Source organism: Thermobia domestica, chromosome 1 (assembly GCF_964235325.1).
Source record: "Thermobia domestica chromosome 1, izTheDome1.hap1.1, whole genome shotgun sequence".
In the NCBI taxonomy this organism is placed as follows: Eukaryota; Metazoa; Arthropoda; class Insecta; order Zygentoma; family Lepismatidae; genus Thermobia; species Thermobia domestica.
Window position 1 is genome coordinate 218711519 of NC_137454.1, and position 18509 is coordinate 218730027.

The 18509-nt window shown below is 31.1% G+C and overlaps 1 protein-coding gene across 7 annotated transcripts in view; it reads left to right on the top strand.

Annotated features, from left to right (window-relative positions):
* LOC145693937 (uncharacterized) overlaps positions 1 to 18509 on the top strand; it is a 299148-nt gene that overhangs the window by 138189 nt on the left and 142450 nt on the right. For 6 of the 7 annotated variants that reach the window (XM_081770111.1, XM_081770138.1, XM_081770130.1 and 3 more), the window contains 2 exons: positions 327 to 431; positions 6827 to 6919. In XM_081770111.1, coding sequence (XP_081626237.1) covers positions 327 to 431; positions 6827 to 6919 — 198 coding nt within the window. The remainder of the gene's footprint in view (positions 1 to 326; positions 432 to 6826; positions 6920 to 18509) is intronic. The other variant, XM_081770126.1, reaches the window with a different exon arrangement.

The window sequence follows — 18509 nt, forward strand, 5'->3', positions numbered from 1 at the left end:
CTCTTGATAATAACTACTTTATTGTCTGTAAGATCAGAGCTGTTCTATCAGTTTAATGTGCTATTAACTGCCGATTTTATGTGCCGACTAGGAACACTTTGAACTACCATTGTTTTAAACAAACCTTCTGTATGTTACTATACTGCATACGCGCCATTTTTTATTAAGATTTTATAATCGCTCAATTCTTTTTTGTTTACCTTAAATATTTAAATGATGTAATAATAAACAAAATAATAAATATATTGATGATTTAAAGACATCTATGTGTGGCGAGTGAGTGAATGTATTTGTATCCTAAACCAATATGGCTTCTACTGTTTCAGGACTTGGCGGATCAAACCCTTTTATCCTATTTGCTCTCGCAGGGGGCGAAGAGACCTCACTCTCTACCCCCAACCAACTTGTTTCACCTGTGGCAAAGTCTGAAGGTAGCCCTCGTCTTGTGTCTCTCAGCCTACTGCATGAACCAATGGAGATAACTTCTCACCGACTAACCATTTGTTATAGTGTATGTCTTCCCTGTCTCTTGTCTGTAGTAGGTATTTTTTTAACTTGCTATAAACCTACTTATTGTATGTATGGAATTAACTATTAAAGTATAATTTAAAGAAATACTAGATTAAGCAGCAGATAAGTAGTGTTAAAAATTAGCCATTTTAGAATTTTAGACAAACGTACTAACAAGCAAATTATCAAAACACTGTGTCGGAGCATATTCGTCAGTATCACCGATATTTATCTTTAAAAGTTCTTGGTTTCATATTTGTAACTAATATGATTGTTATTATTATTATTTAATTTGACGGAAATTTAAGGAGAAATTGCTCGAAGTTGTTGAGGAAACTCCGCTCTGCTTTTAAAAAATAAAAATTATACTAAAATATTATATAAATACAATTACATTAAAATAAAAACTTCACTTATTAAATTATATTAAGAACTCATTCTATTAAGGTATAAAAATAAGCTTTGTTTATTATTACTCGAACCTGCTCCCAGAAACATAAAAATGGGTTTATTTTTTACAATAAATACTCTTTCTGAAAGTTTCAAACAAGGTGAGAGTTACGTATTTTGTTTAAGTTCTTTTTCCTTCCTTTAACTCAATTGAGGTTTTATATCTTCCGATCTTGGTCTCTGTTACCTATATTACTGAGTTTTGTCATAAGTAATTATGTAAATTGCAAAAATTATCGACGATGATGAAATTAATCCCTTATTTATTTTAAGATTACAAGTTGAAAATGATCATCATTCTCAAACAGAACATTATCTGTATTTTTATAATGTAACACTATCTACAACAATTCATATTATAAATTCAAATATTACTTACTTGATTCCTGCTGACAAAAATTGAAATTGATTTATTATTGATTTTTTGGATCCAGGCTAGACAATTAATTTTAATGGATAAACTGAAATCAAAAGTTTCTCCCGAGTGAAATATTAAAAATACCAGGATTGTTGTCTACTCCTTTGATATTCTTTCATAAAAATGTGCATTCACATAAGATATATGCACCAATGGATATGTTCAGCGCTTTTCTTCCTTCAAAATACTGAATAATGTCGTATAACTCCAATATGTCGCATGTAGATTTTTATATCTTTATTCTTCTGTAGAATGTTTTTTCAAGTATAAATTCACTGCACACAATGTGCTGAAACAAAGGCAAAGGAAATTATCTAAATATATGTAAATGGTTCTGAAAGTTAATGACATGTTACACGGTTACACGGTGGGGCACATATCTGAATATTTCAGGACTATTTACTTGTATCACTTTCCAGGATTTTGTTTAGTAAAGTTTTATTTGATTGGCCAAAATCAGTACTTCTGTACGTGATATCCCCAATCCTAATTTTCTCTATCCATCCATTTCAACTCCTTAATTTCTAGTTTTCCGTACGTCTTTTATTATCTTAGGGGAAAGTAATTGATCATCCTATTCGTACTTTGCTCATTTAGTGGCCCTACTTGGATACCTTAACCCAAATCTTCTAACGCACACCTTAGACAAGGCAATCGTTAATTATTTAAATATATACTTTTCCTCATTTTGACTCTAAGGAAATATGTCCCTTACAGGCTCATCTAGGAGTGTAGTCACAAAATGGTAGAAGAATAACTAAACTATTTACGAACTCCGTATGTTTTCCAGACTATGTGATTAGATGTATCTAAAACAAATAATGCTGACTTTAAAGGTATACAAATGAATGGTAATATTACGTATTTATTTTTAAGTTGAAGTGCACTCTTAATTAATGACTAACAATTCATTCCGATCTAAAGGAAGAATGGGGTCAAATTTAAAGCAGCTCTATGCCGTAAAAGTTTGTATTTGTTTAAAAATTTAAAATTCAAAGGCGTGACAAACCTTTTTGTGATACTCCGGCAAATTTTGGTGAGATCTTTATATGGACAGAATCATAACCCTCAATTAGGCTATATATAGCTTTCAATGAGATTGTAATCTTCTAGCGATAAGAATTGTTGAGGGCAAGCAACAATCTGAAAGTTGAAAGTCTAAAAAATGCAAAATATCAAATTATGCTGAAATCAGTATCTCATCTTTGTTTGTTTGTTTCTTCGAAGTTAATGTCTTTTTCTTCATCGAGGCTAGAAGATGTGAGCATACAGACTATGTGAGATCCAGATCACATATAATCCTACCGGGAATCAAGCACAGGTTTCCACGCTATTCTTAGAAATTATGGCATTGTCAGAAACTCAACGAAATCAGTATTGTTTGTTAGAGATAGAGATTTGACTACGATTCTTATACGCCCACATGTGTCAATGTCTTACCATTTAAAGCTTAATTTTCTAAAAGTTGTATTATAACGGGTTTTATGTATGTAAATCTTTTATACTTGACGTAATTATTATAATAAAATGCTACGTAGTTTTGTCGATTTCCAAAGTTATAATTAATATCATCGGAAGAAGTCTTCATGGTCTTACTAATGGAACAAAAACCTCGTGACTATGGAGGACATCTAACCGAAGACTGGGGCTTAGATATGTTGTAGAGAAAAAAGTTAGGGTTTTATGCGTAATATTTTCAGCTATGAGTGAGCGCAAGAAAGCTTAAATGTGCTATTGCACAAAGTAATTGACAAAGCAATTTTGAAGTTTATGAAGTATTTTACTCATAACAATATGCTTGAGTTGTAATAGGTACTCAAGAAATTATATTAATTAAATTTATTTTAATTAAATATTTTAGAAACGGAAACATCAGTATATTTTGCGAAACAATGTTATTAAAAAATATAATTTGAAGAAGCATATGACACGTTTTTAATATAACGGAAATAAGAGTACGCACTCTCAAAGCCATACTCATTTTTCTACGAACTTTTGAAAAACATAATAATCTCAATTGTTTCAGTATTAAGAATATGTGCTGACGAATAGTAACGAGTGTGTCATTGGATAGCATGAAGGTGAAGAAATATCAACATAAATACAAATACAGATAATGAACCTTTTAGATGTACCATACTGATCTTTTGAATTGTACTGTATCTTACATAAACACAAAGCTGTATGACAATTTCTTTTACCATGGTAACTTCGTAAATCAAACAGTAATTGAACCTCGAATATATAAATATATTTCACAAAGATTATTTCATTGATCACTTATTTAAAAAAGTATTTAATGTAAAGTTCTTTTATTCTAAAAGGTATCCTGAAATCTCATATAATGAAAAATAAGTTTCTTGTGTTCTAATATAGAATGAAGTTTTTTTACATAAAAAACGTCGTTTAATTACTTATATTTAATGTAAATATACTTGAACTTCTGCTTTATTAAAAACATCTCAATCTGATTTTCCTTCAATTTATTTTTGTAAATGAAATTATTTCTAATATTAGCTTTCATTACGTTTTTATTTACATTATCTTAAAGTTGGAGCCTTGAACATTAATCTGTGTCAATAAATGATCATTTAAATTTAATATTAATCATTTCTATAGGAAAATAGACATATTTTACTAGTATTCATGGATTTCATGAGTCTATTTTTATCGAAATATTTTCATCAAATATATCAGTTTCATTCTCCTTTCGATTTATATTTACGACTGCAGATGTATAACTGTTGATTATGTAAACTCTTAACAAAAAGCTATGGTATCTGTCCCAGATTCATACTGTACATAGGTAATATTATATTCTGCTCCCTTAGCTTCAAAACTACATTTTCTAAATCTAGATTTATCTAGGAATATTTTGAGTTACTATATTTCTGTTAATATGGTACTGGTAGGTAACATAAATTTGCTTAATCGATAACATTTCTTTATGAACTTAGCATTTAATTTCGAAAAAGATGTTAATTCAATATATGGTTGGTATATCAGTGAGAAATGTAATATATTGCTTGAAGTAGATTTGTTAATGAAGTAGCTAGTTATTACGTAGACAAAGATTTGATGTAGATTAGATTTAAATAGAATTATATTTTTAATTAAACTTTGTGTTTTCATTTAGTCTCTTTCGGAAAACAAAACTTGTAGCAAATGTTTTAACTTACTAATGTTAAAATGTTCGTATCTTAGAGTAGTCCTTATAGAAGTAAAATTGCATATTTTTCTATATTATGGCTTAATAAAAATGTAGTTGTGCTTTTTTAAGAATGAACGAAAATCTTTCAATACAATAAAACCTTTAGTCTCTTTCGTTCATGGTATGTTCTGATAGGATTATCTTGCAGAATATAATGAGAGGCAGTCATGTTGAATAAATCTATGTAATGTTAGTTTCTATGTACTCATTCCCTCCCCTACATATATGTTTAAAAAACTGTGAAAATCGAATAATAGTACTAAAATTCATCTGTCTAATTATTTAGTATTTAGAAAACACGAATTAATGAAATAATTATGTTGTCGATGTGTTTATCATTGTGAAAGATTACGTCCTCAGCGCAAGTTATGATGTCATAGGCTTATATAACAACTAAGCAATGAACATAGCCTACATCAAATTTACTTTGCTGAGTAGTATTTCGTAGCTACTGGGAAATTAATTACACAGAGAAATTGTAATGTCGTCTTTTGATTTAGACAACATCTTGAAAGAAGTCGAAAAGTAGGAACAAAGGTTTTCAGCATCCTTCATGTCATGTTTAATTTTATCTCAGTGATCGTTCTACTGGTTTTGTCATTTAAATTACAATAAAGAGCGGGTGTTTTAACCTGGTATCGGGATCCCTAGGGAGTCGCAAGAGAGATACATGGGAGTTGTAAAGGGAGGTGAAATGATAATAATAATTAGGATCTAATAGTGGAAACATATTTTTAAATACTAATTTATATTTGTTATTTTGATTATATTTATATCTTATATTCATACTTCAAAAAAGATATGAAACTAAATTAGCAATAATCAGAAAGCTTATTACAAACCGGAATTTACGTATGGAATCCCTGGCAAGACGATGTGATAAAAGAACATCGAGATACGAAATAGATTGAGAAAGTTTGGTATAAACTAAGAGTATGTTATTATTTCCTTGATGATCAAGTTCCCGATTTAACTAACATTTAAAATTCGTTTTCTGTTACAAGAACCATTGTGCGAGCTTATATAAGTTTTATTCATGAAGTACACAACTTAAATATAATTTCAAGGTCTCTTTATGTCATTTTAAAACTTTTTGTGGACATTTTTATTCATTTTGTGTATGTGTGTAACAAATGTATATGGAATTAAGTGTTGAGAAGTTGACTGTATGCAATTCATCCGAATCTGAAATCTTCCTCTCAATGATTTATGTGTATATTTCAAGTACTCTTTCGCCCAGTTGTTTCTGTTGGTGTTGAAAGAAATTTATCCAAACGAATGTTAATAAACAAGTGATGTTCAGTCATATATAATGTATAAACTTATGCATCTTTACGGTTATCTTCCGGAATACAGAAGATATAAATTACATTCGTGACGATTTCCTTGTAAATTTTTTGGAGTTCAGTATCAACATATTACTGCCCATTAAAGTTGGACAAATTTTAATATGATGAATTAGATTTGAAACAACTGTCTCGTTATATATGGAAACGTCTCGAAAATAATTTCAGTTCATTATTCTATTTCATATGTATTAATTGCTCGTAGAAACCCAAAACATATTTTAAAGAATAACTCAGTAACCAATAAATTTTAGTGACATTTCTTATAAATTTTAGTGACATTTGAGAACTTCAGTTGATGATTAATCAAACAAACATAATTTAGAACAACTATGGCAAATTTAAGGTAATTTCTCGTTAATTTTAAGATGAATTCCAATTATTTTAGTTTCATTTTATGGATCAGTTTTCTGCAATTTCAGATCACCATATCAATCCTCTGCTGATGATACTCGAAATAAATATAATTATCCTAACTTTGAGGTCATTTTTCTTGCGATCTCAAGGACAAATATGTTTCAAAGTAGCTTCACTGGACTCAAATAAGTATGAAAAGTGCAATAATATTACTTTACATGTATACATAACAATCTCATCGAATTTTATTATCAAAATACGTCAGAGTACTTTTTATCCATATCATATCTAAGAAGTAGGTTCTGATATAGGATAAATTTAGAACAAAATTTGTGCTTAAAAGTTTCATTGAGATTTCATTGATCTAGTCATAAAGAAATCAGGTAAAGTAAAGTAGTTGCTGTAAAACCTATATGACTTTTGATGTTTCCATTTCAGAATTAGGATTATATTTTTTATTAATAGAATACTATGTTCGGACATAATTCGAAGTTTTATGACCACAATTCAATCAATATTTATTGCTTTTAATAGATAGCACAAGAACTGAACCAGAAAATAGGAGGTGCCCCTATCCAACAGCAGAATGGAGATATAGGACGAGATGAGAATAAAGAAAACATACAAGTAAGTTATTTTCATTTTATTAATAAATTATTTAACATAAATTAACAGGACATATCAGTGTTATTTTTTTAATATTAACCTTGTTTTAACATTAGAGATTCTGCCTGAACTCCTTGATTATCGTGGGAATTTTCATTTCGGTATATATGCTAAAGAGGTAGACTAACTAGGGTTTCATAAAATTTTACCCAGAATCATAATGACTGTTTGATTCAAAGTAAAACGAGTTTCCTCCACATTATTTTCCAACTGCTAGAGAAGTGATCTGTGAATTTAGTTTGAGCTTGAGTCTCCAAAACGTAGGGGAAATTTTAGTTAATATTTGAAAAAAAATGGAATAGAAATTTTACAAAAATGAACCTAATTTACGGAAATCTCAGAAATCATACCCTTCAAAGATAAATATACATACTGAATTTCATATTATCTTATTCATTTCCAGAAATTTTTCCGAAGGTTCAAGACAATCTAAGTTGTATTTCTAGACAAATAAGTAAAAACATTTTATTTGAACTTACTCGGTAGAATTACAAACTTTTTTCAGTTTAAGAACATAGTATTTCCACATTTGTATTAAGTACCCTCGATTATGGACAAGCTAATAATAAATTTTTACTTAGCTTTTTCTTAAATAAACTCAGTAGCTAGACATGCCTATCTCCCCGTAGTTAGTGGTGGATTGTACCCTACTCCAGAGAAAAAAACACGTCATATTATACTTTTTCACTAGCTTTGATCTTCAATTACCCTGCGTACGATCGTAATTAAAATGAACTTTCTTTGTAATTATTACATGTACACAAATGTTTAGCTGATATTGATTCATAATCTTTTCCCGATCCTACCTAAAATTTCAATGATGATTTTGTTTCATTACTATTTTCCTGTTATGGAACCTCCCGTACTAGGAAACGTCATTCACGAACTTTGGTCTAGTGAATTATGTTTCTATGTCACTCAGTCTTTAAAATCACTTAGTAATTTGTTTAATTATTATTATCGTTTTACCAATCGAGTTACATGTTGAATAATTACGTTTATATCAGTTTTTTCCTATAATAAACTGCTACTGCTTAATTTACTACAATTGTACAGTCAACAGAAAAAGTATTTCCTCATGTTTGCTGTAACTCAATTAAATTATGAACAGTTCATATGCTGGTATTACGTATTAACGCCTAGATGTATGCAACCCAACGTACATGTAACTTTTCGAGCAGTTAGTAAGCCTGTGGAGCACTAAAACGGACATTTGTTATGTAGTTGATATTCGAAAAAATTTCTCCACTTTAACATCAATCTCTATTGTTTGGAGTGTGTTTTGCAATGAAAAATGAAATGGGATCTTTGAGTTTTACGTCCCACGGTTATGCCGGTTAGGCTAAAGGAGACGGTGATGATGAGTAATGAATGAAATGGTGGAATGAAGAAAGTGGAAGGAAACGGGAGAATCCTGGGAAAACCCATTCACACGGTGTTTGTCCGCCACAAAGTTCACATGGCGGGGGCTGGGATCGAACCCGGGACCCCAAGCACCAGAGGTGAACGCTCTACCACTGAGCCCCTGTTTTGCAATGAGTTCCATATATCAGAAATTATATCTTGTTAGAGATTTTGCATACTGCATACTGCTTATGACAAGAAAGAAAAATATTGATCATACATGAGCTAGAAAATGGTTAAAATATACTGAAAATAGCAAATCTGAAACAATTGGAAGAACTAAGTTTGTATATCTTTGTGTCTATTCATCGTCCTATTCCAATTCCCTGTAATTTTTCTCATTATAACATCTCTCTCCTGTATAGGAGATGATGTTGCTTATCACACTGAATATGGATTGAAACTGAAATTGGACCATGTTAGAAAGTTCGACTTGCTGTTATTCGAACCCGGATCTTCTGCTTGCTAACCCAATGCATTAGCCACTCACCTACTCTAATCAGTTCCTTCAGCTTACACAAGAACTGTTGACTAGTTGAAATCCTTTCATATAAGTCAAGGCGTGCCAGCCGCTAAGGCCGTATGAAGAGATGATCATTAATTCAGTTAATTCATTTTCTTCATCAAAGGTCATTGCTATTTCAATTCAATTATTTCTTTATTATTACTTACAATCATTGAAACGTCTATCTTTTCACATATTCAATCTGTTTTACTTTATTTTCTTCTGAAGTTTGAACTCTAAAGGCTCAATACTTTGTATTGAACCTCATATTATCAAATCGTAACTTACGTATATTCAGTTTTACTCTTATTTTTCTACAACGCACTGTGCCATATCTGTTACTGTGTTAAATTAATTAATTAATTAATATTGATTTAGTGTCCATTTCTAACACTATTTTTTATAGAAGACAGGGCTTTAAAGTGGAATATAAAACAGTACTCGAGTTCTAATTCGAGCCAAACTCCAGTCTTCCGTGGAAATCGGTATTATACAAGATAATTATAATAAACAACTTACATATTTCCTCATTCATTTCTACAAAAGTTATGATTTTGCCAATTCAAAATGAATATCAAGAAACAAATGAACTCCTCTATTTGTTAAGAAAACATTGCGGAATGATTTTATGTTACAACTCAGAGGATAATACTGTAGTTTGTTAATTAGAATTTAGCGTCCCTTTCAACAAACAATAAAATTTGAGCCCTGAATCCACAACTCAATGAGTAAAGCGAATCACATAAGCTCTTATCAAAAACAACCCTGGTTCCTCGCGCTCGAGAGAATAATAATAGAATAGTGAAGATACGTAATACCTTGTTTTCAGCAATGGCGTTTTACATTTACAAGTCATATGATATTCTTTCCTAAAAGAATTTGAAAAGAAAAGAATTGATAAATGGTTATTCAAAGAAATGTTGTCAGTCTCCAGGAAGGTTAGGACCAAAAATTGACCTGTCCAGGACTTCAACATACGAACACATGACTAACAAACTATTTTCCCAAATCACTACTGCTTTGTACGCTAGATTAAATTTGTTTTGTGTAAAATGGTTTTCTGTTCCACACTAGGATTTTTACAGTCAGATAGTCTGAGTTTGCGGCGTATAATGGAAAATTATATCTTTTGTAATTTACGCGTATAACTGTATCTTTTGAACGAGTCAGATTTTCTTTTACGTTTCAATAACTTATGTAAACAGGTTGAATCTGTGAAATGACAGAGGTTGCAATGAATGTAAGTAATAATAAAGAAATAATAGTATTGCAATAACAATGACCTAACAATAAAATTGGATGAAGAAAATTAAATAATGATCATCTCTTCATAGGGCCTCAGTGGCTCGTCTATACTTATATGAAAGGATTTTAGCTAGCTAACAGTTCTTGAGTAAGTTAAATGAACTGATAGCGTAGGTGAGTGGTCAGTGCCTTGGATTAGCAAGCAGAAGATCCAGGTTCGAATCCCAGCAGGTCGAACTTTTTAACATGATTCAATTTCAGTTTCAATCATATTCATTCAGCGTGATGAGCAACATCTCCTCCTATAGAGAAGGAAAGAGATTTTGAAATAAGAAAAATTGCAAGAGATTGGAGTAAAACAATGAATGGAAATAAAGATTTAAAAAAAATTTCTCCAATTTTTTCAGATTTGCTTTTTCCATTTCATTTCAACCACTTTCTAAACTTATGTATGACCAATATTATTTCTTTCTTGTCATATGCAATATATAGTGAAAAAATACATTATAAACACAAGATATATTGTATTTGATATATGGCACTCATTGAAGAACATGCTCTAAACAATAGAAAGTAATCGGAAGATGAAGAAATTTTTTTTGAGTATCAACTCTACAGCAAAAGTCTGTTTCAGTGCTCCACAGGTTTACCAACTGCTTGAAAAGTTACGTATAAATCGAGTTGTATCTATCTAGGCGAACTATCAGGAAAAGTACTGGACCCAATTTAATGGAGTTATAGCAGTTAGGGGGAGATACTTTTGTTGTTGGATGTACAGAAAACAGTACAATGCTAGTTTAGAAATATATCTGTAAAATTTACAGGTTATTTATAAATCTTATATTAAAGAAATACGTAGGAATCGAAATAAATGTTCATATGCGAATTAACTTGCAACTAAGTATAACTTAAATAGAAATTAAGTACATAACATGAAAATTGTGTAAATAACGTGTGTAGCTACTTCAGTCTAATATATTTTTGATTACCGATATTAAATCAGGGCGAACAGAGAATCGTGGGAACGAGAAATACCAGTAGTGCTATTTCCCACAACCTGCAAATTTCTCATTTAATTTGTGCTTTGTAGATAAACAGGCACCTTAGGAGTAGCTCCTTGATTGATTGCAAATTATTTAGGTTTAATAAAATTAAATCATAAACTGGCATAATTTGTTATTAAGTGAAAAGCTCCGAAACTTCGTCGGATAGAATTATTTAGTACCACATACATATGGGATGCAAGATTGAGGTGAGTATCTGAAACACCTTTAACTTTGTTGAGATCCCCCGAAACATCCCCAAGGTAAATAAACTTCCCAAAAGTTGAGAAGTTGATACTACATAAGTTGTTCTCTACTTAAGAAAATGTAAAAAAATAAATAAATAAAATAAAACAAAATAACTGTTTCGGAATCTTCTTCAAATGTGGCTTTAAATAAGTTTCATCTAAGTCTAGACCCACTTAAATCGATTTAAAGCGCCCATAAACTTTAAATTCATCCATTCCATGAAAGTTGTTAGTCTCCACCCCGCTCCTGAAATAATTTGTTTTCGTTCATTTTTTCCCTCAGCTTTCTGGTAACACAAACTCTTCTCTCAGTATCAAATATCATTACAAAAATCCGTGCAGTTCGTTTACTTGCTAGTCGATTCAAAGAAATGTCGGAAAGAACGCAAAAGTCCTTCTGTTAGTTACCTAAAACACCTCTTATTTCTAGAATGGGATGTAAACAAGTATTTTCCAGTGCCCATTCTTAGATATCTAATAGACTCGAAGTTAAAACTTTATCTATCAACTTAACATTCATTAATATCTAATGGTCAATAGCTTCAAGAAAAATTCATAATTTGCTTAGCTCAATGCTAGGTGTGATTATCTCTTAGCTACGAATGATATGTCAGTAAAGAAGTCCATAGAAATCCCAACGCCCGAACTCCTTTTCAGATTAATTTTATGGCATGCCCTATAAATTATAACTGTAGCAGAATGATTTTTATGACCAAGGATGATTTGTTATTCTATTCTAACACGGTAAATAAACAATTTCAACACATGTTTTCCGTGTTGTTATTTTATATTGACTTTCTTAATTAATCCTTTTTACAAACTGAACATCTATAAGCATATCACGAAAACTAATGCATCATATAGGGCGTTCAAAGCGTAAGGAAATGAAGATTAACTAGCGAAGTCATGAGAATAAGAGTACGGTACGCTTAAGAGCCTGCCTTACTAAAAATAATACAAAATTTGCCATTTTTCTTTTGCTTGTTTATTCATCAGTGAAAGGAGATAATGAAATGCAAGTTACCACAATCATAGATAATGATATTCTACAACAGGAAATATGAACCTGAAGAATGTTCATTGTTGCCATCCATAGAAATTACAGTGTTGCCAGAAAAACAATTTCCCTGAAATCTAAGTTAAGGCAGCGAGTAGAGGAACAAACTCAACTGCATTTGGTTACGTATCATATTGTTTTGGTTTCCTGTGAACTACTTTTTAAATAATAGTTGTATTTAGTTTGTAATAAACAAAATAGTTTTAACATACAGTTATTAAAACTAAATAATAATGTTAATTGGTAATGTTATGGTAAATTTCGTATTATTTTTAGTAAGGCAGACACGAAGTACCCGAAAAAGTTAACGCTGTTCTATACATCATAAGAGTTATTTACAATATCTGTACATGAATCTTTTAAGCTCCGAAAGGAGCTTTAGATAGAGATCTTAAGGATTAAATATGTCCAATATGACGAAAAAGTGGACTTGATTTCCTTGTGCACTGAACCCATCATATGCAAGTTATTGTGCATAATAAACATTTTGCAATTATTATTTTGTTCTTTAAAAAAGTATAATCTCCTTTTCCATAGTATTGCAGATTCCTTTGACAGGAGAGTTAATAAATTGACAAATATTTTCATTCATTTCAGTATGCGTTTCACACATTTCGAGGTAATCAATGGAAAAGTGATAATAGACATATTAATTGGCGACTATTCACTGACGTAACTTCCTGATTTTTTAACAAAAACATGTAACGCCTCGCTAGTACGCGTACAGAATTGCGGTACTTGTTTCATTTTATTTCTCTAATAGTTTTAATATTCTAAACGTTTTCATTTGCTTCATAAGCGATTTAGATAATGAACACAAAGATTTTGCTGTAAAAAAAAATAACAAAAATTCTTATTTTACTAATTTTATTTTTTCGATTGTCAGATGTTGGAATTAATAAAACCCGATTGAAAAGACAATTTTATTTACAACATCTTAAAACATTAAATATACGCAGAAAAGATTTCCGTGAACCTCCAAAGCAAGGGGAAAACAAAATAATTATATACGATCCAGAAACTGAAGTTAATCCAGAAACTGGTAACTCTAAAATAACAAAATAAATATGCAGAAAAGTAAAGCTGATTTTAATAAATTTTGAAGTTTATTTTTGTAGGTTGGGATAATAAGATAACGATACAACAGTAATTGCACTATATGAAAAGGTCCATTCTTCCCATAACACATGCCACTATATACTAATGTCTTTACCATCTAAAATGTTTTCTAAATTCTTAGTAAAAGTGATTTTAAATTTTGGTAGTTTTATATCTTTCCTGAATACCTCAGGTAGTGCATTGATTCATTAAGAACGAAGGATATTAAGTGGTAACTGATTTAATCAACAGACTGTATATGCAAACGTCTTTACTCTACTGATAATTTTGCGTATTGATTGCTCGATGAATAGGATATCGCACAATTGCATGTTATTACTGCGTATCTTTAATTTAAGAAGTATTATGCAATGTTGATATCCTACCTCTTCCATATCAAGATTGAATTTGTAATAAGATATTAATATTATTAAGATTATACTAGGTTGCGATTGCAACTCGTAATTATGAAGATTATGGTATAATTACAATTTATATTTATGTACTGCGCCACAGTATTTATATAGTAGATCGTTGTAAAGATAATTACGGTGAAACTTGCAAAAGAAAATGGAATGTAATGGATGGAGTGGAACCACCAGAAATTCGTGTTAGGAAGCTATAAGTAAGGGAAAATACATTACTTATCATACTTTTAAAATGAATTAGTATGCAAATGCAAAATACATACTCTTTCTATATTCAGTACTGCTTTATAAAGATTACCAAGCACATCTATCCCTTCTCTTAAACCTATCCTTACTTCCATTTAAATACTCTTATTAACTAAGCTGATTTCTAAATTACATTCCGTCACTTGAATTTTATGAATTACTGACTAACATTCCTTGTATTATATATGGAGCATTATAATTTTTATCAATAGTTATGGAATACAAAACCCTGACTTCTAGTACGAAATAACCTAATCTAAAACTTTTTCTAAATTATACCTCACTTGTCATTAAACTACAATAAAACCGTATATTTCAATCTATGTTATAATCACTACTACTACTACTACTACTATCATTGACAACTAATTGCAATAAATGACTTTTCTACGCTTAACCTAATCAATAAACTATTAGCTAATCTCTACTAAAAACTATCTATATTAAGGAAGTATTTACCTGTTTGGAATACCTTAAAATACTTACATGAATCGACGAATCTCTATGCATGTAATTCCTGTGTTCTGATTCTTCTTTTCCTGCAAAGAGGAAAATATGTAATTAATGTACCGCATTAATGTATTGTTTTCAATTGTATTTCAGAAATATATAACTATACGAATCTAATTCTATTTCTGGTTGATGTTACATTTCAAAGAATCTAACTCACTTATCGCAGTACATCATAAACCATAAATTATGTATTAAATTAATACTTTACTTAATGTGTAACTCAACTCTGTATTTGAGGACTGCTTTTCCAAACTCTGAACTGTGCACACGGAGATAACTTCTGACGTTCTTCACGGAAGTGTCGACATCAAATTAACCTATGTTTATCAGCGTTTTTCGCGAACATTATCGCAAATAGCAGCATTGAGCCGTACTTTGGTTCAGTTTCCTATAGGGTACCTCTCGCGCCGATGGCGGGAACTGACATCATAACTAGTATCTAGTCTGTCTCCGAATATTTTCTAGATGAGAAATATTAAATGCACGTGCTGATGTCAGAAGGTTGTGGGAGCCTGTAAGGTGTATTCTAAAACTATCGATACTTGAACCAAAACTATTTGAAGAAGACTGGTCTAAGGGAGCAGTTATAAATATTTACTAAATATTCTGCGTACTGTAGAAAGTACCGAAAGATTTTTTAGTTTAAGATTTTTACACTACATTTTGCCCCAATTTCTATCCAAATCTGCAAGAGAAATTCTTAGGTGTCGAAGAAAACACATGCCTTGTTTTACGAAAATCAGCTGCTTTCTTATTTATTGTGAAAGTTGTCCGAATAAACGTTCATGAAGTCGAAGAAGAATTGACCCCTGGCCTCTGATTGATGCCAACCAAAAGCAAACATCTTAATTGGAAAGCCTAAAACAAAGCTACGCAATGATTAACGAAAATTAATAATTTTAAATAAAATTATTGTTATCAAGCTTTAATAGAATGAAATTAATTCATTCACGCTCTTTTTTCTAATTTTAACCTCAAGTAATTAGGAGTAAGTTTCTAATCTCAAAAAGAGCATACATTATGTTCCATACGAATCGGAAAACTTTTACGAAATCAATAGCAGGATATTTTTTAATCAGGTACCCTGTAAAATATCAAAGAAGGATATGTGCCACATTGTGTCAAAATCAAAACACCATATTGTATCAGAATCTATTATTTTTATTAAAGCTATTGTGAAACATTTTTTAGAAACTCAAATCAGGTACAAGTTTAATTTCTCGCTCTTGACAAATTTTAGCCCAAAGCAGGGAGGTTGATTGGAAAATATTAAAATATATGCAATGTTGCAAGAAAATCGAATAATTCTGACGAAAGTACCGAATAATATATCTTTTTTACTATTATTACTTATTGTCTAAATAAGAAATCCTTGAAGTTGGGAAAACAAGCCCTTTTATCTTTTTTCCCTTAGCCGATTCCAGTTGCAAGCAATGGGGATGATCGGAAAACCCAAAACAAAAAATATACTGTATTGTATCAAAGCTAAATAACTTTTACATAGCTTACTGGAAAACTTTTGTTATTATATGCAAAATGCAATGCAAATTTTCTGCTTGCTGTGGATTTAACACATTTCTTGATGGATTCAATCCAATAGGCTTATAAAATGAAATGTCGTGTCAAATTTCATTAAGAGTGCCAAATTTTTAGAGATTTATTGTGGAACAGACAGAGAGATGAAGAAATTAACAAATTCCCCTTGGGCCAAATAGTAGAAACTCGTGTACCTTCTCTTTATACGCAATGATAAATTTGTAGGTACACGGCAAACTATCAAACAGCTTACAGCTTTTCTGACTATTTATCGTGAAGGTATATAAATTTTAATTTCAAAATTGTATCTTCCACTACGTTTCATATTATTTCAGCATGGTGTAATTGTTTTCTTAATACACGAGGTCATGTGTGCTGCCCAGAAACTGAAAGCTCGCGGTTTAATTCTGTAAATTACACCTAATTTGATAAACATTAAACATTTCCCTTGCATAAAGTAGATTATGCAAAGACTTAGACTTTCAATTTCTTGCGAGGCTGCAGCATATCATGACTTCTGAATCTGAAAACAAGAGTTAATAGGTCAGTGGTGAACTATTAAGTTTCAGAAGAACACGTAATACCGTCCTTGCTAAGACAATCATGTTTCTTCATATGATCATTATTTAAAACCTTTTTTTCACCTTCAAATCTACATACGATGTTGACTTCTAGCATGGGTCTCAATCTAATGTATTTCTATGGGGAATTGAACTGTAGTCTCCCATGCCAAAACTAATATGCTAATCACTTAGCGAATACAATCACTTAGGAAGCTATTCAAGAATGTTACAAAACATACAAATGAGGAGGCGCCTGTGTCAATGGAAACACACAGATTGACCCTGAGTAACTTTAAACTTCTTCTACTTTCACATCGTATGAAACTCGTTTAGCGTACGTAATTGAAATTTCTCTAATTTTCACCTGCATGTCATGTTGGATTTTATGCCATGTTGCATAATGCAATCTTATAAAATAAAAACTTTGAGAGACCATTTACATTAAAATTTTAATTTTCTACTGACGCCACTTAACTTTACTTGCATAAAGTGGGTTGTTTGTTTGATTTGGTTGAAGTCTTCCGTTTGTTTTTAGCACTGAAGTTCTATGAGACGTTGACTTCGTCTAAACAAGACATCCTAATACATTTATCCATATCACAACCGAACCTGGATTTTCTGGGTCGCAGATGATAACACTAACCAACGTTATAAATTGGTTAGTTTTTAACGTGTTTTTTTCTCATGATGTTGTTTCTATCAACTTTCGAACCAAAATTCGGATCTTCTTGAATATGATGCATGACATAACTTCATAGTTCTGGTTGGCATATTTCAAAACTATTGACGCGGACTGAAAATATTTGAGAACAAGATCCTGATACGAATATTTGGACCCAAGAGGAATGGGAATGGGGAATAGCGGACACTTTATAACGAGGAACTGCACAATTTATACCGTTTACCAAACATTGTTAAGGTCATCAACTTCAGAAGGCTCAGGTGGGCAGGTCGTGTTGCCACAATGGAAGAAAGTAGGAATGCTTTCAAAGTGTTAACTGTAGTTCAATCGGAAAACGACCATTAGGAAGACCTAGGCGCAGATGGAAGGACAATATTAAGATGGATCTCGCAGAAACAGGAATAAAAGGTAGAAACTGAATCCAGTTGGCTAAGAACGGAAGTCAATAAAGAGCTTTTGTGAACGCGGCATTGAATCTCCGAGTTAAATAGGCCATAGGGTTAGTTAGTTATTGACAGTAGGCATCTGGATAAGGGGTTTGTAAAGTCCCTTAAAATGGCAAAGGTACGAAGGTGTGTAATAGTGTATCATTTAAGTTACTTCAGTGTTTAATAAGTTTTACACTGTCTTACATAGATGAATCAGCTGTAATTTTACGTATTATATTTTGAGTTATTGTATTTTAAAATTATCAAGAGTAAGTTGTAATTTCCAAAGATACGTTACAGCAACTTATTACCAGAATCATCTTTGAAATATGTTCGTATTTGAAGCTATGAGTAAGGTATTTATACACTGAGAAAAAAATGTAGGTGGTGTACTTAAAAAGATAGGTTACGTGCGTAATTCCTGTAGTTTTTGGACTTAACATACAGCAGACGTATAACTGAAAACGCATGGTTCATAATACTTTCTGTATAAGTGTTCCATCTATACGTACTTTCCGTATGAAACAGTATAGGCGGTCAGGATCTCACATACAA